The sequence below is a fragment of the Ambystoma mexicanum genome, chromosome 6q (genome assembly GCF_040938575.1).
Source record: "Ambystoma mexicanum isolate Mex_15411 chromosome 6q, UKY_AmexF1_1, whole genome shotgun sequence".
NCBI classification, from domain to species: domain Eukaryota; kingdom Metazoa; phylum Chordata; class Amphibia; order Caudata; family Ambystomatidae; genus Ambystoma; species Ambystoma mexicanum.
Genome location: NC_090937.1, coordinates 395315915 through 395338518, shown reverse-complemented (window position 1 = coordinate 395338518; position 22604 = coordinate 395315915). Strand labels below are relative to the sequence as shown.

At 47.3% G+C, this 22604-nt stretch overlaps 1 protein-coding gene and 1 long non-coding RNA gene across 3 annotated transcripts in view; one reads left to right on the top strand and one right to left on the bottom strand.

Moving 5' to 3' along the window:
- Positions 1-5502, top strand: part of CFI (complement factor I) — a 325763-nt gene extending 320261 nt beyond the window's left edge. For both annotated transcript variants that reach the window (XM_069630882.1, XM_069630881.1), the window contains one exon: positions 5015-5502. In XM_069630882.1, coding sequence (XP_069486983.1) covers positions 5015-5232 — 218 coding nt within the window. In that variant the 3' untranslated portion in view covers positions 5233-5502. The remainder of the gene's footprint in view (positions 1-5014) is intronic.
- The window catches only part of LOC138516068 (uncharacterized), a 111214-nt gene that overhangs the window by 68057 nt on the left and 20553 nt on the right, over positions 1-22604 (bottom strand). The window lies entirely within an intron of this gene.

Here is a 22604-nt window from a genome sequence, read left to right as displayed (position 1 = left end):
GTAGATCCTTCTACAAATGATAAATTTCAATCTAGCTTGCTATTTATTTATTGGGCATTTGTAAAGCGCTTATACATCAAGAAAATTGTGTTTCAAAGCGCCCACAGGGCAAGGGAAATAAGACAATGGAAAATGCTAAATACAGAAAGCAGTCCTACTAGGCCTTGTGAACATTTGGATCGTGCAAGTGCAGGGAGAGAGAAGTGACAGGGGGAGGGGGTTAAGTGCTAGAGGGTCCACAGAGGGGAGAAGTGCCAGGGGGATAGTTGTAAGGCAACAGGTTAAGTGCAAGAGCCAGTTGCAAAGGCAACAAGCAAGTGCCAAGTAGTGACCACAAGATGGAGGAGGGGCCACCAGCCCAGCAATAAGTGCCTACCTGTGGGGGATTCGGCCAAGTGGTGCTGAAAGGCAAGTGCAGGGGAGGGTGGATGCTGCAGGAGATCAGGCAGAGGGCCAGAACCCAGAAGGACACAGAAGGGTCCAGGCCACCAATCAACAGCTACTATGTCATTTAGAATGGGAGGAAGAGAGGGAAGGAGGAGGAAAAGTGGAAAGTCTTGAGGGGTTTGGGGAACTTGAGGAGATCCGGCACAAGGCGGAGAGAAAGGGGAAGGCTGTTCCAGAGGAGGGAGCCAGCTGAGGAAAGGCAATGGTCGCTCGCTTTCTGCTTAGAGAAACACTTGACAAGCACGAGTCAGAGCCAGAGGATCGGAGGGATCTGGAAGGAGAGTACTTGCTGAGAACAAGTTGCAGATAGCATGGTCCCCGGCCCCAGACAGCCTCATGGATGATGCAGAGGGATAAAATTTTATCCTCACAGCAACCGGGAGCCAATGGAGAGATTTTAGGGCTGAAGAGATATGGTCCCTGGGCTTAAGGCCAAGGATACGTCTTGCATCCCTATTCTGAATTAGCAGGAGGGGGCAGATAGAAGAAGGTAGATTAAGGAAGAGGCTGTTGCAGTAGTCCAGCTTCAAGAGTACCAGAGCTCTCGAAACATTGAGCTTCTGGGGGAAGGTGAGGAAGGGTTGATGCCCCCGAGTAGGTGGAGTTTGAAATGTGCCTTCTTGGCAAGGTCCAAGATGTGAGGAATGAAAGAGATAGGAGTTGAAGATAACTCCCAGGTTTATGGCCTTAGTGGAAGAAGATGGGGAGAGCCCATTTATGGCAGCCAGAGTGAAGGGAGAAAAGAGGGAACAGGAGTCCTGATAGGAAGAATCACAGTCTTGCTGGCATTGAGACAGAGGTCATTGGAGGTACACCAAGACTGGATAGCGGACAGGCAGTCAGGAATAAGAGAGGTTGTTAGGAGAGATGTAGAAGGTAGTCTGAAGAAAATTTGGGTGTCATCTGCAAAACACTGGAAGTGTGATGAAGAAGTGGAGATGAGGTGAGCGAGGCGTGAAAGAGCCAGGGCGACAGGATAGAGCCCTGGGGAATGCCATAGATGGAGATGGAGGTGGGTGAGGAGATAGAAACCAGGGCAACCTGGGAGGGACGGTCAGTGAGGAAGGCGGTCAGGCAGTCCATTGCCCGCTCTGAGATACCAAGGGTATCGTGGAGCCATTCTATGAGGATAGAGTGGTTCACTGTGTCAAAAGCAGAGGAGGGATTGAGTAGAATGAGAACAGCAGGTGAGTTGGAATCAATAGATGTGAGCAATTATTCACAGGTGCTCAGGAGAGCAGTTTCCATGCCTCTGGATGCTCGGAATCCAGATTGATGGTCATGCAGGCAACCAACCAGCTCAGTATGCTGGGTCAGTTGGAATAAATTACCATTGTTTCAATCGGACCACTGTGCTAAAATCATTTCAACCATTTATTGGGGTTGCCTACTGTTCTATGGGTGTGCTTCCCATCGACTGACATTTGGGGCGCTGTGCGTTCCTTCGCCATGGGATCAATTGGCAAAGTGGCTGCATGCACCTGCTATTCAAGGATGTGTGTATTTCTCACTGCTACTGACTGAAACTAATTAACCTTAACAATGGTATGCTGTGTGCTCTGGGATACATTATCTAGTGTAGTTTCAGCTTCTCAAGCAAACCTACCTTCTGCACACTGACCTTGATGCTTTGCTACTGTCTGAGCTTCATGAGGCCTGGAAACTCTGCGATTTTATGTCAGGATGCAATATTTCAGAAATGAGGTCTTGCAGATTTTGGTCTGAATATGGTGCCACTTCTGTTCTCTCTCTGTCATGTTAGTGTTCTTTGTGTCTGGTGTATGTTCTTTGTGTCTATTGCATGTGTACCCTATCTGGGTATTCTGGACACTCCTACTTCTAAGTGTAACCTACTTCTTGCCCTACGTGTGTCACACATCATTTCTACTCTTAATGGCGGCTACATGATCCTTAGTGTTTCACTGACAGTTGACTGAACATTGCTTAGTTTATATATTCGTTCATGATTGGGACAGGTGGGGGCATGGCCAGACCTGGTGCAACTCACATCTCCATTACCACAGTATGTGGGGTCTCGCCAGTGGCACAGGCCAAACTATGTGGTAAGGAAGCATGTGAGGGACACCTTGCTTTGCTAACAGAAAGGGGGCCCAGGTACACTATGAGCGCCACAATCACAAGCTACTACATGGGCTGCCCACTTACTTTGCCATGAACTTAGCCTTTCCTCCTTCTATCTCTCTGAAAGATGTTTCTACCTCAGGTCTCAACACTATTTCTTATCTCATCTGTTTACAGAGATCTACCACAGGGGTTAAATCATCATTTGCTGCTTCTCAAACACTCTAAGCATGGCACTTTCTAATCAAAAGAGAAAGTGTAATCATTTTAAGCTAACAAAGAGGGAACCACGTGGTACACAATGTGTATAGGTACACTAAACATCCAAGCTGACCATCGCTTTTAGTGAGTTATGATTATCACAATGTATATTCCCCAAGTTGTGCTAGCACTGCTCATGTCTTTCTGCTCCAGTTGGAAATTCTTTTTACAGGGAAATGAAATGGGGTGATAGGATGCATCGTTGCGACAGTCCCTGTCTTCATATTGATCAACGTCACATTTCATAGATAATGGATTGCATAATCTGCAAACACTAATATAAACCCCAAAAAAGATTCAGTGGATGCACTAAAGTTGGTCACTTGTACTACAGCCATCTCATCACCCCAAGCACTCTGAAAAATGGTGTTCAAATTACCACTTTCGGAACAAGTCATGCCTTTGTTTTCCTTGAATTTCTGATACATTGACAGACATGGCAATTTTGGGCACAATTCCTCTATATCCCTGGTCAAGTTAAGATCAAAACTGCTCAGAGTGCCGATGCAAGTTTTTTTATCAAGATTTCTTACTAATGGTACGAGATATCCCTTTTGAGAACATTATTACCTAGCCCGTTCTCCAAATGAACCTTAAATAATATCAGGTGGTTTCCAAAATGAGGCGACTCTGGTATCAGAACATACATCGGCCACAGAGGAGATTACTTCTGAACTACAACTAATTCTGGAGGTCAAAGCTTCTGGATTGTACAAAGGCAAAGACCTTTTCACTAGACCTTAATCAGCAAATGGGTCATTTTCCCCAATACTAGTAACCAACATTTACCTGTACCTACAGTGCTCTATTGTTTTCATGAAGTGGTGACTGAATGAAGCGGGCCCACTTTTGATGCAAGTGCCAGAGTTGTACCATGATATTGCATTGAGATATCACTGTGTTTAATGCTGGGGGCATTCTCCTGCCACTCCCCGTGAAAGAAGTCAAAGTGAGGTAGTTCAAAACCGTAGGGATTTGATTGGATTAAATTCTAAACACTGCTCTTCCTTTTTTATAGCAATGTTTTTTAATCACTATTTTATTAAGATTGTCAAAAGAAATAACAAAACTTTCAATCTTGTTAATGTCTTAAATGTGGGCAAATGTGGGAAGGATGTCTACCGGTGACAAATACTTAATGTTTTCTAGAAAATCAAAAGTAAAAAATAGAAAAGAGACGATTTATTTACTGGTATGCAGAAAGAATTTGCCACCAATTACTTTGAAGACATAAGGCCATTTACTACATGATAGGAAGGAATACTCAATTTGAAATGGTCAATAATGCCCTGGATTCTGAAACTTTTGGAGTGCCTGGTAGATTTGGGAGTTTGGATTTGAAAAGTGCAGCTTTACTTTCATTTGATGTTTCCAATGACAAAACAACTAGTCCCAACATGATGATTTGTTTGTTTATTTGTTCCCTTTTGTGTGTATCAGGTTGTATTTGGTGTTATGAAATACAGAGAATATTGATTTATTGAATCGAAATGTGCTGTGTTCATTGGCCTGGTGGTATAAAGTTGACCAATAGTGGGGTTGACCTCGATCAATTAAACCTATGAAACCGTTTCGTAGGACAGACACAGGCTGCCTATGGAGCAAATGTGGAAATGTAGGGTCATTTTGTGGAGAACCGAGAATGCAAAACTATCAATCTTCTAAACCAAAACACACAATATGAACCAAGCAAATACCCCTGAATGGTATCCGGTATCGGAATGCTGGATTCAGATCTAAATCAGTTTCTTCAACATCAATTATACTCTAAGATCTCCCCTATTAGACCAAGGCTGTTTTGTTTTTGTGAAAGCTTCTTCAAACTTTCATCTTGATTTATTAGTTGGCAGTATTTAGACGGTGTCAAACTGGGTCACATATTAGACATGTGTTTGAAATGCACCAGAGCACTGTACAACAAAATGCAGCATCAACAATCAAATACATATTTGGTGAACAAAAATGTTTCCTCCAGGGATAGCTACAGTGTAATGCAAAATGTTTCAAGACATTACAAAATTAAATCAAAAGCACTAGTTTTATTTACAAAATGTGACAAACATATTTTAAGTATATTTGATAAAATATCACTTTGCTTAACACTTATTCACACTCAATTGCTTCAGATTGATTAAATTAATTGTATTTCACCTCTACTCTCTAAAACAGTTTTAAAAATGCACGTTATAACGTTGTCTCCATTTTCCTCTCCCAACCTCCTTAGGTACCTATGATGGATCCATTGATTCCTGCAAAGGGGATTCTGGTGGACCCTTAGTGTGTGTTGATTCACACAGTGTGGCCTACATCTGGGGCATTGTCAGCTGGGGTGAAAACTGCGGACTTGCTGGATATCCAGGTGTCTACACAAAAGTGGCCAATTACTTTGAATGGATAAGCCGGCATGTTGGAAGGCAGTCTATTTCCAGATTTAATGTCTAAATGTTACAAAACAGCAAATATATGTGTGTTGCATGCCACAAAATAAAACTCTTCATAGTAGCTATATGCATGGTGAACTTTGGTTTTGTTCTCTACTTGTTTTTATAATAAACGCTTTGCAATTTCATATAAAAAAATGAATGTAAATTATTCAATACATATTTTCAAAAGTGTTCTATTTGCAATAATTGAAATGAATATTCTGAAGTCTTATTCCCATACTGACTACAATGAATAAAAAAGGGTTTATATTAAAGGTCTGAGACTGAAGCTTTCCTTGTGCCAATAGTGTTTGCTTATGTGAATTGCCCTCTTTCCTTTCTGGTTATAACCAAATTGCTGGCATGCGTTTTTGTAACAAACTTGTGGGTCTTGTGTGTTGTCAGTGTTCATTCTAAATTGATATACATGAAGAATGTTCTGTTATAAATGCTTCCAAACTCATTTGTAATTATATTCTTGTGAAAGATAAATATATTATTTTGGCAACAAAGTTTTAAAAAGATTTCCATATTTTACATTGAAAAACAAACTCAATAGGGGAAACAAAGGCGACATGCGCGGATAGGCAATAGAAGACAAACGTGGGGGTGGGGGTGAAGGTAAGCGTCAAGTCGTGTGTTTAGAAGAGCATATCGCTGCAAGAATCAGGTTGTTCATTCTCAAAAATGAGGTACTGGTAAATGTGTCATATTTGTCTCTAAACCACAGAATGAAATCCGGAAGTCTATGTCAAATGATGGTGTTCTTGATGAAGGTCTCTAAGCAACAACATTTGTTATAGAATGAAGAGTAGAACCAACTGGTTTGGTGGTGACTAACCCCATAAGGATCACAACTGAAGTGAAAGTGTGCCTCCTACCCCTCATACCTCCCCTTCAACCCTGATGCCACCATTCAGTGGGGGTGTCAAATCCTCACCCAGATGCTACCATTGTGGGCTGGTACTCCCCTCACTGACTTTGGCGTTTTGAAGTGTCAAGCACTTTCCATCCAGCTGACTTTTTGGGTGTGTCTGTGTGTTTGTGACAAATGCAAGAAAAAATATTTTGTCGGTGTTAGTTTTGTAAAGAGCCTTCACCCGAACCGTAATTTCCTACCCTGCATCGAGTATGACCTCTAAGAGAGTCTATGCAATCAACAAGTAGGATGTGTATGAAGGACAGGCAATGACTCATGCTATTATAGGACATGTAACTCACTTGGACTAACTGCATCAAGCACACCCATAGCCACGTGGGCCCTTCCTGCACTTGCATTTTGCAGCGATCTCACGCGAGAGGATCAACAAGCTGCTTTTGTCTCTTCAAAGACAAGAACTGAAATGTGCAAACTCGAGCTGGAGACATTCTCAACCATGCCCTTCGGTGTCAAATGCCTGAATCAACTGAGATCCTGACTGGGAACTCACCCATGTGACAAAGGCCCTCATTACGACCCTTGCGGAAAGTGACTGACCGGACCGCCACAGCGTAAATAGCGTTTCCGCCATTGCACGATGGAGCATAGTGCGGCCCATTCCGACCCATCGGGCACGAGCACCACGCCATGGCGGAAGTGCAAAGTCCGCGATGGCGGAAATGACCCCAAAACGGCCCACACCGCCGCCGTACGGCGCCCTAGGTGCAATACCGCCACCCATCACAGCGGACACCGCAGTGAGCGCCAACCGGAAAGTACGGTGACCGGAAATATACGGAAACGGAAGTAAAAACATGGGCCCGGAACGGGAAACATCCCGCCGTACACCTATAAAACCACAAAATCCACACAACCACTAAAAACACTACCCTGAGACACACCCCAACCCGTCATCAACCCTAGCGAAACCAAGAGAAATGGGAAAAGTAGCGAAGAAAGCGTGCGACCGCAAGCGGCAGGTCCACTTCTCTCGTGAGGAACTCACCGTGCTAACAGAGACCCTCCAGGAGAATGCTGCCGTCGTCTTCTCCACGCAAATGACCAGGACGGCACTTGCGAACAAGAAGGCCATATGGGCCCTGGTGGCACAGCGGGTAAGTGCGGTGGGGACCGCACCCCGCAACCCATAGCAATGCAGAAAGCGATGGGACGACCTGCGGATACGCGTCCGCAGCATACTTTCTGCCAACCGCAACATTGCCACAGCCACCGGGGGAGGTCCTGAATCACCCATCAAGTTGACTCCCTGGGAAGAAATCTGTGCCTCCACCATCGGAATGGAGAGCATAGAGGGAGTCGGAGGGATGGAGAAAGGAGTGCAGACATCCGAAGAATCAGGTAGGTGTCCCAAATAAAACAATGCGAAAACCACAATGTCCAATCATGTGAAGTACCATGTGTCCACATAGTGCAACAGAAACACATGTCCAGGAGAACGTCCACACACATCGGCCTGATAGCGCACTTTAAAACTCACAATAAATACATAAATAATTAAAAAACCCTAAAACACCCACTACACGTGCAGCAGGCACACCCTAACTGCAGGCTGCCAAACAACTGCACCCTCACTCCACACACAAATGAAACCACCCTCAAGGCCCCGACCCAAATCACCCTCAGGTACCACCCCAATGCATGTGATACAATGCCATTCCAATACCCACAGACCCATCAATAACCTCGCCCTCCTTTACTCCACCACAGGGTCCGATCCAAACGACGAGCATCAGGACACCCCTACCAGCACACCTGCAAAGAGGGCCAAGACCAACGGCCAAAGACCCTCCACCTCAGGTGCACGGATCAAGACACGGCAGCAGCACAAATCAGGTGGCAGCACAGAGGAGGGTACATCAACAGGCACCCCAGCAGCCAGCATGTCCACACCACCACCACCACCACCACCACCACCACCACAGGTCCCCCCAACGGATGCCACAGAAGGCACTGCCTCTGGTGGCAGCAGCACCATAGGTGACACCCCATTGATGGCAGCATGCTCCGACACAGAAAACGGGGATGTCGAAGTCAGATCCATCCATGACCTGTCCCAATCCCCCTGTCTGTCCCATCCCGTGCAACATGAGGATACCACGCAGGGGCACCCACAAGACGACGACTGGCCATCCCCCACAAGCCCTGTGGCAAGGCAACATGAGGACAACAGCCCCTCTGTGACACCCCCGCAAATGGCCATGGCCCAGCAGAGGCAACAGTCCCTCGACCAGTTAATCGTGCAACAGCAGCAACTGACCACGCTCCTCAAGGACCATGCCGATGAGTGTGGGGGCACTAAGGCAGACATAGAAACATCAACTGAGACACTTAGGGCAGAAATGGAGAGTAGCACCGAGAGCCTGAGAGTCCAAATGGAGAGAAGCACCGAGAGCCTGAGAGTCCAAATGGAGAGAAGCACCGAGAGCCTGAGGGGGGAACTGCATGCGACGTCCAAAGACGTATGTGCCGAACTTGCCGCAGTGCGCCGTGTGCTCACTGAGCTCTCACAAACACTTAGGGACATGCATGGACGTGAGCAGGCAGAGACATCATCCGTTGCAAGTTCCGTCCAGGGCAGCCCCCAACGTAGATCTGGGAGGAACCTGCGCTCCACAGCCAGGGGTGCCCCTGATACCCGGAGAGGGGGCTTGCAATAGCGACAGCCCACTGACAATGAGCATCTTTGGACACTGGTGTTCGGGGGGAGGCAGGAGGGTGGAGGGGGTGTGTTGGGCTCACTTGGGTGGCGGGTCGATAGGGTGTCCAATATGATATCACATATGACATAAACAGTGCACGATCAACCAATGAGATGTGTGGACAATGATCTTTGTGTACTAGGCCATCATAGGCGTACAGTCCATATTGTGCTTGTCCCAGACACACAGTGCCACGAGTACCGTGTCCATGTATCAGCCACCAGGCGTGAGTGCTAGAAGCATGCATCTATGATATGCTGACGAATGTCACGGCCCTCCTGTGCCTCGGGGACTCCTTGAGGTGCTGCCACATCCCCACCCTCATCATGACCATCTTCAGGTGCTTGCAGTTCTGCGTCAGGGGGCATGGGCACATTTCTACGTACACACATGTTGTGTAGCATGACACATGCCATGACCATCTTTGCAACCTTCTCATGGCGGTACAGGAGTGCCCCGCCAGACCTGCTGAGGCAGCGGAAACGAGTCTTCAGTAGGCCGAATGCCTGTTCAATGACTACACGGGTACGTGAGTGGGCATGGTTGTAGTCCTCCTCATGCTGGTCCCGTGGGTTCCGGACTGGTGTGAGGAGCCATCTCTTCAGTGGATATCCAGCATCACCTGTATGTGGACGATAAACGGATTATGTGGAATGCCATTGCTACGTACGCACCCCCCCACCCCTTCCTGCAAGGTCATTGCCGAATCACATACCCCACATTATCATGCATGTAATGAGACTCACCGAGTAGCCAGGATCTGTTCCCTGCGTGTCGCTCCATGTAGCGTGGTATTGTAGAGTTCCTCAAGACCATAGAATCATGGGTTGATCCAGGGAATCGGGCACAACAATGTGTAATGATCCTGTTGGAGTCACACACCATTTGTACATTCAGGGAATTAAATTGTTTGCGGTACTGGGCCTCCATGGCATGTGGGACGACCAATTCCACATGGGTGTAGTCGATGGCACCAATGCAACCCGGTATGCCGGCAAGTGCATGGAATCCCACTTTTGTGTTTGTAATTTCCTGCTCCGAGCGTGGTAGGGAGATGTAGTCGTCTGCGTGCTGCAGGAGGCCATCGAGCACTTGCAATAGTGTCCGTGAGAACAGTGGCTGTGAAATGCCATGCAACTGTCCGACTGTGTGCTGGTAGGTGCCTGTGGCCAGGAAGTGGAGTACAGACACCACCTTCAGTAGGGGTGGGATGGCGGTTGGGCTATCTATCATGCTGACAAGGTCAGCCTGTGTCATGTCCACAATGGCGGTTATGGTGTCCCGGTCCAAACGGTAGAGGGTGTGGATCTGCTCATCAGTGAGGTCGAACGGATGTGCTCGGAGGCGTGGGATTGCGGGCTGCCTGCGTGGTGGTAGTGGCTGTGCTGGCGGCCCTTGCTGGCCCTGCCTTGCCCTCCTCCTCCTCCTCATGCGTCTCCTCCGTGCGGCCGGTTGTTGTAGTAGTTGGCGTTCGTCTTCTTCTTGAAGTTGGAGTACTTGCAGTGCTATCAGGTCCCCCATGGCCAACATCGCGAGTCCTGCCGGTAGCATTTCGGAGTGGGTGTGGTTGTGGGAGGTGACTGGGTGTGCAATTTATGGGTTTCCAGGCTGTATGGCCTCCACCTGTGGTGATTCATTCCACCTGTGCAAGCTGCTCTCCCCTTTGGCCGAGCACGTCCCGCACACAACGCTGCAATTCGAGTAATGGCATGTATTTGTACCCGATGGGCGTGTAACATTTGTTGATATGTACATTCGGCTATGGTCCCATTGTTTCACATACAATCTTTGCAGTCGCGAACAGACTTGTGAAGGGTCAGTGGAACGTAGTACTCGAGTAACGGTGGGCCCTCATGCATCACTGTACCGAGTTGCACCGACGGGCGGGGCGTCCCATTTGTGGTTGAAGGCAGTTGCCATTTTCACACACAGCCGCACTAGATGGATTAATTTGTGATTTCAAACGGCCACAGATGCCTTTTCGACGCGATGTTGCAAATGAGGAATTCGAAGGGCGGCGCTTTCGGTTTTCAGCTAGCGGCGAGGAGATGCCCACAGGTCTGACTGCAAATATAACGTTCTATTGTTCAATGTCCTTGAGACAGGGGCCATGGCGAGGATGCAATGATTGATATGAATAGTTTGGGATGCACAATAGCGACGTGGGCGATGAGGCCGGACGTTCCCAAATACATGTTACTTCACAACACTGGAATTACGGGCTGGGGCACTGTGGATTTTGCAGGCTGCATAACGCACAGACTCAATGGATATTTCTAATGTTATGTGAGTAAATATTCCTTGCGTTTTTATACCGGGATGAGGGAATGATGAATGGATGCATGGGCAGATGATTTGATACAGAGTTTGCCATGTACAGGGCTTCTTGGAATCTATCCGCCTCCCCTGCGCTATGTGATGCAGGGCTGCCATAGTGGGACCATCGTCTATCTGGCCTTGTTGAGCCCTCCCTTTCTCGACGCGCCTTCAAACACTTGTGTCCATGCACGTTAACATTCCCATCTGATGCATTCTGTTTTGACAGACGCATGCACAGGTACACTCGTTTGTGATGGTGTTTACACCTCGATATAGATGGTTATGAGTCGCAAGTGGTTTTGGGGTGGTGGTGATCCTTTGGAGAGGGCTAGCATGCATATGGCTGTGGATTTAGTGTGATCATTGAAGTGAGTTGTTCGGATGTAGTTCTGATGGCCATGCTGTTCTTTTTCTTTTCTTTTGGTTGACAGGTATCTCCTCCCCTTTTGCCACTGCCATCTGTATGCCACTCCTGCAGATGGCTTTTACTCCCGACACCTGCTGCTTCGTGTTAATCAGTGGAGGAGCATTACGATCTTATGGGACGATCGCCAATGGGCCACATGCCCTTACGCAGTACTAGTGGCTCGGAGCAACATTTCGGCCTTTCAGCTGGACTAGTGCCTCCCCATTGGGACGGCCCTGCGGTTCTGAGCGCTTCCATGTTGCCTTTTCGTACGTGGATGTGGCTCTGTGTACCATGATGGAACAGGGCGTCACACAAGTAGTAGCTGGTCATTTCTTGCGGATGCAGCCCACAATGGTGAAATGTGTTTTGGAGTTCATGGCCTAATGGCTGTATGGGCTTGGTGATTTTGTTGTGCATTAAATTTCTATTCTGATATGGGCCGTGCAGCGTTCTTCTTTGCGAGTGATGTGGCATATTCCTATTTGGGGAGCGATGTATTGTGAGGAGATCTGCATTGGGTTCCAGCTTCGGAGTTTAGTTGCGTGGTACTGTGCTGGGCGCGTTTGCCTACGAAGCCCAGTGAGGTCAGGGATGGGGGCTGCCAATATGACAGTTTGAATGTTGTCATGCTCAGGGGCGGGGGATTGGGTTTTGTGTAACAGATGCCGGTCAGCCAGGTGGACTGGTGGAATGATGCGATTTTCGGAATATTGCTGGTCACAGGTGCCTGTGTTTGCGTGCGTTTCTGGGGGGGGGACTGTGGTCATGTCCATTGGAATGGCTTCTGTATTCGTGCCATCTGTGCCCTGCAGCTCCCATTGGCCCCTCTTGTGAATCTTTTGTTCGTTGGCATGCATGGGTGACTTGTACATTTCACTGGTTGCATTGTGACTTCATTGCACCTACGGGGAGTTGTGCTTTGTGGGCAGGGAGCGGTGTACAGGCACTCAGTGGGGCCGTTTACGGTTGATTCGCGATGCCGTACTTCTCACCATGGCGGATTGGTACTTTCCGCCATGCTTGATGGCGTTAGGTACATGTCCGCTAGGGTCGGAATTTGCGTACCCTTGCGCCATGGTGGTATTTACGGTTTGGCATGGCGCGCGTGCGTACTTGGTGCAGTTAGCGTTGGCGTTCACTACGGTGTCGCTAATGGCATCGTACTTTGCGGTGACGGGTTATAGTCGCACCGAGCGCTATTCGATGGCGGTATTGCATTTCCGCCATCGTTTTTCGATTTCCGCCAGGGTCGTAATGAGGGCCAAAGACATTTACAAAGCCTGAGATCTCCACATTTTGAAGATCAGTCTAGACAAGTACTTTCTTGATGTTCACCTGTGATATTACACGTTGTCTCTGCTAGTGTGTTTTTTTTTAACGATGCCTACAGCAAGGCATCTGTTCCCCTCATAAACCATCTACATCGCCCCCTGCTACAATATATATTTTCAACAGCGGATAGAAATATACATGCTGAGACGTTGTGTTTGGGTGCATACAGCACACAGCGCTACCCATAAACCGAAACTATTGCACTAGAGTACATGTAGGAAGAAATGGCAAATGAGGAGGGACACAAAGATTGTAAGTGTTGTTTGGTAGAACTTCCTGCACTCTACGAGAGAAAACTCTTCAATAATTCATGCTATTATAGACCTCATATTTTTTTTAATATCTGCATAAATTCGTTAACAAATCCACCAAAAATCGAATTTCCCCCAAATTACATCATCACAATTCTGCAATTTAGATTTCCTTCAGAACCTAAATCAAAAAACCTTCCAATGCGTTTCTTTACAAGAAATGAATAAAAATAATGATTTCAAAATGGATATTGGGCCTCATTCTGAGTCCGGCGCTAACCCTGCCTGTACTACCGGTGGGTTGCCGCCAGACTGGGACTAATTTACTGGCACCTGACTTCCCTGTGCCACCAGGAGATTACAACCCCGGTGACCTGGAAAGTCAGGCGCCGGCAAAATGTTGTTCCCCATTCCCAAAGGGAATGATGACTATGGGAATGGGGACACGGAAGCACCGGCACCGTTGTTAATGGTGCCGGTGCTTCCGTGACAGGTCTGGGTACCATGGCCGGTGCTTCCGTGACAGGTCTGGGTACCAGGGCCGCTGTGCCTCGCAGGATATGTATGACCTGTCGGGCAAGGCAGACCTGTAATATGCCGTTCCGGAAACAACGGACCTGGTAAGCTTACCAGCACTCGTTTCCGGACTGGCAGGGTCTGAATGAGGCCCATTGTTTTATTTGAATTTCACCAATACCAGGTGGTTAAACAATGTATTTTATGTTTTTTACAAACTTTACAGACATTAAACAACTAATTTTGTTGTTTAAAATTAATAAATACATCAGTGGTTAATATCCCAGAAGATATGGACATTTCGAAACGCATTGCATATGAAGCCTTTAAACACCTGGGATTAGAGACATTCAAAGAACGGAATGTCCGTTTTTTAAAGAATCATGTTCTTGTAAAATACATATTGGACTTTTTTTTTTATTTAGGTTCTGAATGGAAATATAGGCAAACCTTCAGTTTTAGGTATTTGCCCGATGTTCATGTACTCGAACCACTTTGCCATACTCAATAGGGCAGAAGGCTGATTCGGTTTCAAATGCAGCACTCATAGGTAGCACAGTCAAGCCTATTAAAATTAAAAGCATCATACATTCATAATACACAGTGGTGGCTGGTGGAGTTTTAAATGTTTTCCCCAAAACAGCTTAAGTGAGCCTGAAAATACCTAAAGGTTCGAAATGGTGCATTTTATAGCACACATTGCTGGAGAAATGCAATTAAAAAACGGACTTACGAGCAGTTCTGTACTAGAACAAATGAAACTATCACATTTCACTGCAGCAAATCATGGATGTGCCACACCATCACTGGAAACATTGCCTGATACATACCTCACTACAACAATGGAAAGGCGGCTAGACTTTTTGCCCTATTGGCAAGTGCCTTTCCCATGCCCACACAAAAGCCAAAACTGTTGCCATTGCCAACTCTTGCTTTAAACAGCCAGTGGTTGTAATGCACCAGCAGCGGTCAGAAGGCTGATTAGGTTTCAAATGCAACACTCTCCTTGATCTTTGTGACACCATAAAAACCAAGAAATGAAGCAGTGATTGAATATTCTGTGTAAAATATATGCCAATAAAGGTCACAACCCTCATGCATATGGATGCTCACACACACACACAACATACACAAACACAATAGAATAACACAGACACCACGCACACAAAGACACTCCTATGTTCACACAAAGCATGGTCAAGATTTAAAAAAGAGAATTCCCCAATAAGCACTTATGGTGGGTGCTGCATGATGTATGTGTGCATCGGGGGAATGCTCGTGAACTATGCGTCGTACTGTGCTTCACTCTATTTCCGAGACTGAAGCATTTATGTGCTTGCTGGCAGCATTTAGTGCAGCCTGGCTACGTTAAGCAGACATTTGACATGTTATAAAAATCTGAGTGCCCAGAACAGATTTAGAAAAGACTGCACCTGCTTTCTTTGATGGGAGAAGTATAGTGCGGACTGGAGGAAGGGGCTTCAAGGGCCGGATCCGGGCTTGCTGGCCGTAAATCTGGCACATAATAAACTAACATGACGTTTTTACAAGGACATTGTATAACATGCCTCCTTTCAGGATTGCATGTTAACAGAAGTATTTAATCGTAGATGTGCAGGTAATACATCCATATACATCCATAACCTGCAATAATATAAAGATCTACAGCCATTCCCCACTTTCCTTTGTTGAACATATTTCTTTTCTTGAGAGCACAGTACTTATGAAAGGTTTTCTTAAACAGCGTTCATCCAGAGGTACCACATTTAATGCATGCTATATTAAGCAATTGGAAATAAAAATGTGAAGAAAAGGCACCTTGTGTTCAAAATGTATAATTGCGTAACAGTGTACATGTTAAATCTATAGGGTGAAATAGTAAATGTTCTAAATATCTGAACAAAAGTAGCACACAATAGATGCAACCCGCCGTCCCGTCCCTCCCCAGCATCCATCTACAAATTGCAACATGAGAACGCCACTACGAAAGGTACAACACAAACAATCAATCAATATCACACACGGAAATAGCAACACAGTAAATACAATTACCAAATGAAAAAGCTGGTCATATGCACACACTCCCACATCCCCGAAACACAGAAAAGTAGTAGCCCAAAATGAACTCCATTGGGCAAACACCTCTTCAAGAGTACATAGAAGCAACCAAAAGAGTATCCAGAGTACCAAGTAATAAAAAAAAGCATAAGCTCACCAAATAACCACAAAAGAAAAAGATTGTTCATATCTACAATACTTGACAGTGACATTTGTACGTATCTCTTTTTTTTTATCTGGTCAATCGGCCGCCTCATTCTCCTATCTCAATGCTAGTTTGGCCACAGTGGAGCGTGCATGGTTAGCAGTATTCACAATTGCAAATAAACACTGACTGGCCGCGTGTACCTATGGGGACTCCATAGGGATCTCCAGCATTTGTGCCGTGATGAAAATCTATGCCTGTGCAAATGCTGGAGCATTTGTATGGTGTAGAGGAAGGAAGGCAGCGGAAACGCAACTTGTGTTCGGCCCCTCCACTCCGCCATAAAAATGATTTCAAATGAGCCGTGGCGTCAATGGCAAGGCTTTTACGCCTTCCTATGACGTTAGGACTCATACGAAAATGAGCTTGAATGGATCTTTGATGCGGGTCGTACGCAGCCTTTTGAGACGCCGTTTATCATTTCCCCATCTTTGCCAAAGCACCCGCATGTGCTGCCCATGGCCCTAGGCTCCAAGTAGGAGGAGAATGTGACATAGGTATTCCTTCAAGCACATAGGTGTTTGGATGCCCATCTCTCTCTGAAGCTACAGTGTCTGTGGGGTTGAAAACCTTTCTGGTACATGTGTGTTAGATTGAGCACCACGGTTAGAACCTGGTGTTAGTCTCATGAAGTGGTGAACACCTCATCCTGTTGACGCCAAAATCAACAGGTTTTCAGGTTTTGATCTTCCCCTCACCCTTGTTACTTTCAATGTATTCAGTAAGTCATACATTTTACACCATTGAAATGAATTTAGTATGTCTTTTATTATTTTGTTTTTGATGTATGGCCAGCCTTTTTGTATGTACTTTTAAATACTCTCTTTTTGGGATGCAGGGAAAAAGGCACATACTAGGCACTGGTGAATGTGTGCAGGGTTTATTGCTACTTTTTGCAATGTAGCCACTCTTCTTTTTATAGTACATATTAAATGCATGGGGCATACTACATACAACACAAACAGAAGCAATCTACAATACAATACTCGATGAACCCCATCTCCACCACCTTAAACACAGGTGGTGTTCAGCTCAAGTGGCCTTCCCCTCGCTCGCTTACCCTCCCTCGGCCATTGACACCTGAAAGCAATAGGATACCATGTGAAAAGGTGCACAGTGTGGACACCTAGCAAGTTGCTAAAGGCGGCATTAAGCACCCTTCATGAGGTTAACTTTGACCTAAGAGTGGTAGGGCTCACCCACCATTCACCAAAAACCCCCAAAACAGAGAATAGAAAGGTACTGTGAGAAAAGTTAGGACTGAAAAAGGAGCCCTGAATTGTGATGTCTTTCTGTACCCTAATTATTAATTATTTCGAGTGTTTTGTGTATTTTAATTATTTGAAAACGTCAAAAGCAATAATATAAATCCCATTAAAAACAAAAAGGCTTTTGTACAGGTGAGAGTTGAACCCGGCTTGTTGCAGGCAGGTCTCATCACAGATACATTAGATATACCAAAGGTTTGCTCGCCTCAAAACCAAAGAAAAAAATGGCCCCAACAATCTCTGAGTATGAGGAATGTACTGTACATGTAGACCTTCAGAATCATATGGTTCAGTCAATTCAACTCTGATATTATCCCGGGCTGCATCATTAAACAACTGATGGGCCTTGCACTAACGCACTCCTCAAAATCATTAATGCCTCCCTCACAGAAGACTAATTTGCCTAAGGACTGGTCTCATATGGCCTGATTTGAAAAAAACAACTCTCAGACTATCTGGTCAATGACCGGCCCATTAAAAACGTCCCGTTTCTTAGCAAAATCTTGGAAAAAGTAATTGCTACACAAATACTTGCCAGAATTGAACAACTACACCACCTAAACGTCTATCAGTCCATCAGTTGTTTAACCACTAGTGCCGCCCTGGTGGGGGTCCTAGGGTCTGGGTCCTGCCCCAAGTGTCACATTGAGACAGCCACCGGTGGTGGATGATGCCCTCCAAATCAAGGTTAAGGGCAACTCATGCCTCCTCATCCTCCGTGAACTCTCGACTTCATTCGACACCATCAACCACTCCATCATCTCTCACTCCTTACTGATATTATGGGATTCTCCAGCACTATCCTGAATTGGTTTTCCCCTTTCCTCTTTCGGCAGACACCCGGTCCAGATGAACATGTTGCGTTCTAACCAACTCTCAATCACCTGCGGAGTCTCCCAACATTCCATCCTCTGATGGATCCATTTTAACCTTTACTTGAAGCCTCTGGGCACACTACTTAAGATCCAGACATAGCCATTCATCGATTCATGGACGATATTCAGTTGTACATGAGAGTAAAAGCCCCACAGGACATCAGTCTCCTCTGCAATTACCTAGCCATCATTCAGTCATGGATGTCCACTGCCTACGTCAAACTTATCCCATCGAAGACTGAAATTGTCCTCATCAGTCCCCCTGCTAAAAAAGTTCGACAATGGCTAAATTGTATGCATCTAGAATTTGATCCACAGCTCTCGGATTCAGCTAAATCCTTAAGCTTTACCATTGACAGCATCATGTCCTTACAGAAACACATAGCCAAAAGGCCCAAATGGCATGGCCCAAAATATCCATCCTTTGCAAAATCAAACCCTTCATCCCTCACCTGGTCTTCCAGACTGTATAGCAGGCATTAGTGGTCTCGCACATTGATGGGGAAAATGCTCTTCTGTTGTGGCTCCCCTAAAAGCAGTCCACCACACCACAGCACATCCTATTACAGGTGCATGGAAATTCAAATGAATCACCCCCTTCCTATCGAACAACATTGTATTCCTCTACAAGACAGGATACTGTTGAAGACTCCATGTATCATCCACAAAGCAGTCACAGGTAGCACACTAGTGCAACTCGCGCTAATCTCCACATATCTGATCGCACACCCTCCTCTTGCAGCGAATCGAACAAACAGCTCAAATCACAACTCGTCTGCAAAAAGAGGGCACACAAACAATCCTTCGCTTGTCACGCACCCATCCTCTGGAACTCAATCCCAGTCTCAGTTCAGAATGCCCTTGCAATTCTCCTCTTTCGCAAATCTCTCAAAACTTGGCTTTTTCAACAACACCTGACCACATACTAATCCCAATGGATGCACAGACAGCAATTCACAGAACTGCGCTACTGTTAAAAGCTGCCAGCCAAACACTGGCTGCACACACCCTGTAAAGCACTCTGCTGCTCTCAAGCTAGGTCCATGCTCTAAACAATAAAATAAACTCAAAGCACAGATTAGCAGAATAAAATGACTGCACAGGAATTACTCTCTTCAGCCAAACGTCCACCCCATCTGCTCGTACTTCACTTTGAGCTTTGTCCACCTGTGGGAGCTGCACAATTAACACATACATGTCTTTGTATCTCAGTCAATTACCTGGTAGTACTCAAAAGCCAAGGCAGTATTCCAATGTACCTCTGTTACTCTTAATATGAGATCATCACTGACCATGGAAACAAAGAACTACAAGACCTACTCCCTGCCACGAAAACTCTGCTTTGATCACTGTGGAGGGTCAGAAGAAGGAGACATACTAGAAGTTGCCATTCTCTAGAAACCTTTATTGAAAATGATAAGAAAATGCCTCACTTTCCCTATGCTATGGGTTACCCTACCTAACACAACATCTAGGGTGGGTGTCGTCAGTATGGAAGTCCAAAGTAACAGTCTGTCCTCCGTCCAAACCAAAGCTGCTCTGACCCTACCACGAATACTAAACAACTAAAGTCCAGGAGAACGACTCCCTTCTCCTGGGGCTGCTTTCTTAGCCAGTCTCTATCAATATAGTAATTCTTGGCTATCTCTCGTAACAGTTCGTTCAGCTCCCCGGTTTGCCTTTTCCATGTCCCTTTGATCCCCATCTCTTGGCCTTTCAAGTCCCTCTGTACATATGCTCCAATACCTTGATGTTCCTTCACTTTGTCCTTCTCATATGAACTTGAAAGTCTCTCGGGGGGCGCTGTTGCATAGAACAAGATGGCAGACTAGCCCGTGAGCTCCAGCTTCGATCAATCCTGAAGACCGACCATCCTTGCTCAGGGCCGCCCTGGCAGCACAATCAGCACGCCGTTGCTTGGTGGACAGCCGCGGCCCCCACTCATCCAAATCTGGGGCTTGGGCACTGGATCGTGCGGTAGTTATACCGCCCAGAAAATCCAGCGGCTTGGAGCCGCGTCGCTGGCCGCCTGTGGGCTCCATACACAATCCATCCGGAGCCGCGGGGGGGAGGGGCCGCACGCGGATACACATCCTGTTCACGCGGAGTGCCGACGCCGGCAGGACAGGGGGGCCCGACGGGGCCTGGTGGACGCGGAAGCTCCCTGCTGGAGTCTCGATCCTGTGGACAGAGGGGTCTGAGGCGGCGGCCGGCGCTTCTGGCGGTCTCGCTGGACGGAGGCGACCGCGGCGCCGCGCGGGATAGCCCGCGGCTGTGCCGGCCGCTGGCCCCACCGGCTTACCCTGAGTCTGCGAGGAACCCGTGGAGGACACCCTGCGGAGACATCTGCTGAGTCTGGCTAGACGGGGGGGGGGCCCTCCCCAGAGGAATCCCGCCACAAGTAAGGTCGGGTGTGGTGGCTGGTGGGGGGGGGGGGGGGGAGACCGTCCTCAGTGGGGAATTGGCACTGGAGGGTGTGATCACTCTCGGGGAGATCTCCCCCCGGACATTAATCCTTTTGGAAATTGCAGGGCCCGGCGGCCGCCACATACATAGTGTGACGCTTTGGGACCAGGCCTGCTCGTCACAGCTTGCTTCCTTGGTGCGGGCTTAAGGCCGTAGGCAACTGGGGCACTGGACTACACGCCACAATATTATCCGAGTGCCTGAACTTAGCGGTTGCACGCAACGGCATCCAATGTACTGTTGACCCTGAAGGTCTGGTCGCCTACCCACGACTCCCCCCTATAGGGGCCACTGCGACCTTGCCTAGCTGGTGCCCATTGCGGCCCCGTTGGACTCATCCCCCTGAATTGTCACACGGCGACTGAGATTAACACGCTGCCTACCCTATAAAACGCCTCTACAACACGCGGATACGGGAGACACTGAAGGTAGTAGAGACCCCTGCTCACTCCCGCTTGCATATGGGCCGCTACGATCAGAAGGGAGTATGCTCCAGGTAAACCGGTCCAATGGACTCCTTTGCAAGTGCTCAGCCCAGTGGGTCCGCAGATCCACCGTCACAGCGGGCAGTTGGCTCACCCGAGCTGCCAATGGAGGAGAGGGTGGATAGACTGATGGCTATGGTCCAGGGTGGCTTCTTGGCGGTGAACACAAAACTCGATGACATTGGGGCAACAATTAGTTCCCTCAAGGCGAGGGTGGACAAGGAGAGTGCCCGCACCACTGAGGCCGAAGGTAGAATCGCCACCAACGAGGACGCGATAGCGCAACATGACCGCGACATTGCCCAACTGAAGGGGGACCTCCGAAAAACCCTTGATAAGTGTGCAGATTTGGAATCTCGTTCAAGGAGGAATAACATAAGGTTGGTCGGGGTAGCCGAAACCTTCGGTAAAGGAGCTATGGAGCGCCAAGTAGAAGCCCTCTTGAAAGAATTGCTGGGCCCGGATACATTCTCGGACCACTTTCTGGTTGAGCGAGCACATCGCACATCGGCACCTCCACCCAAACCGGGCGCTCCGCCTCTTATAATAATCGCCCGTCTCCTAAACTACAGGGACAGAGACGCTATCCTGCGAATGTCCAGGGAAAAGGGCACCTTACTACATGAGAATAACAGGATACACATATATCCGGACTTTTCCACGAATGTCCAAACACTAAGAAGATCTTATGAACCAGTCAAGAGGCAATTAATGCTGCGCCGGGTCCCGTATTCACTTGTTTATCTGGCGAAAATGAGAATACAGCATGGTGGCCGGGCTCATTTTTTTGAGAACCCAACGGAAGCCATGTTGTATGTTGAGGCCTCCATCCCGTTGCCGGCTCAGGACCGGGCTGGGGGTCGTGAACCACTGCCCCGAGGTGTGGCGGAACCCGATGTCCCCGAGGGTTGATGAGGTTCTCCTGATGTTACACCACTATAATGCTGCGACTTGTTGGCCACTGGGTGGCGCTGAATGTTAATGTTTGGTTTAACGAGGCCACGCAGATCTCTTGGGCTGGAGGCCGTGTGAGTGTCGCTCATACCCCACAGGAGTATTCCTAGGTTATGGTTCTAAGGGTACACAGCCAGTTGGGGTTGATGATGCGGGTGGGGGTTAGGGGTGGAAAAAATGGCATGGTTAGGCCGGCGGTTATGCCGGTCCTGTTTGAGGAATGTACGTTCAGAGTTGTTATGATTAAACCTGAGAGCAGTTCTACAGCAGGGCCTCCGTTTCCCTTGCAGGGGGGACGAGAGTGTGGGTTCCCACTTGATTTGTGGTATGAACATGACACGGGACAATAAAGGTCTAGACATCAAGCTCCTTTCTTGGAACATCCGGGGGTTAAATAACCCAATTAAGGCAAGAAAGATCTCAGCATATGTGGTACGACACAACCCCCAAATACTGTTTAAGCAGGAAACACATGCGCTTGGACAGGTCAATGTTACATTTTTGCCTAGATGGGGATCCCACAGGTAGTACACTGATTATTCGACACAATCCAGGGGAGTGTTGACTCTTATACACCCTAAACTGTGTTTTAAATATCAGTCCAGAAAAATAGA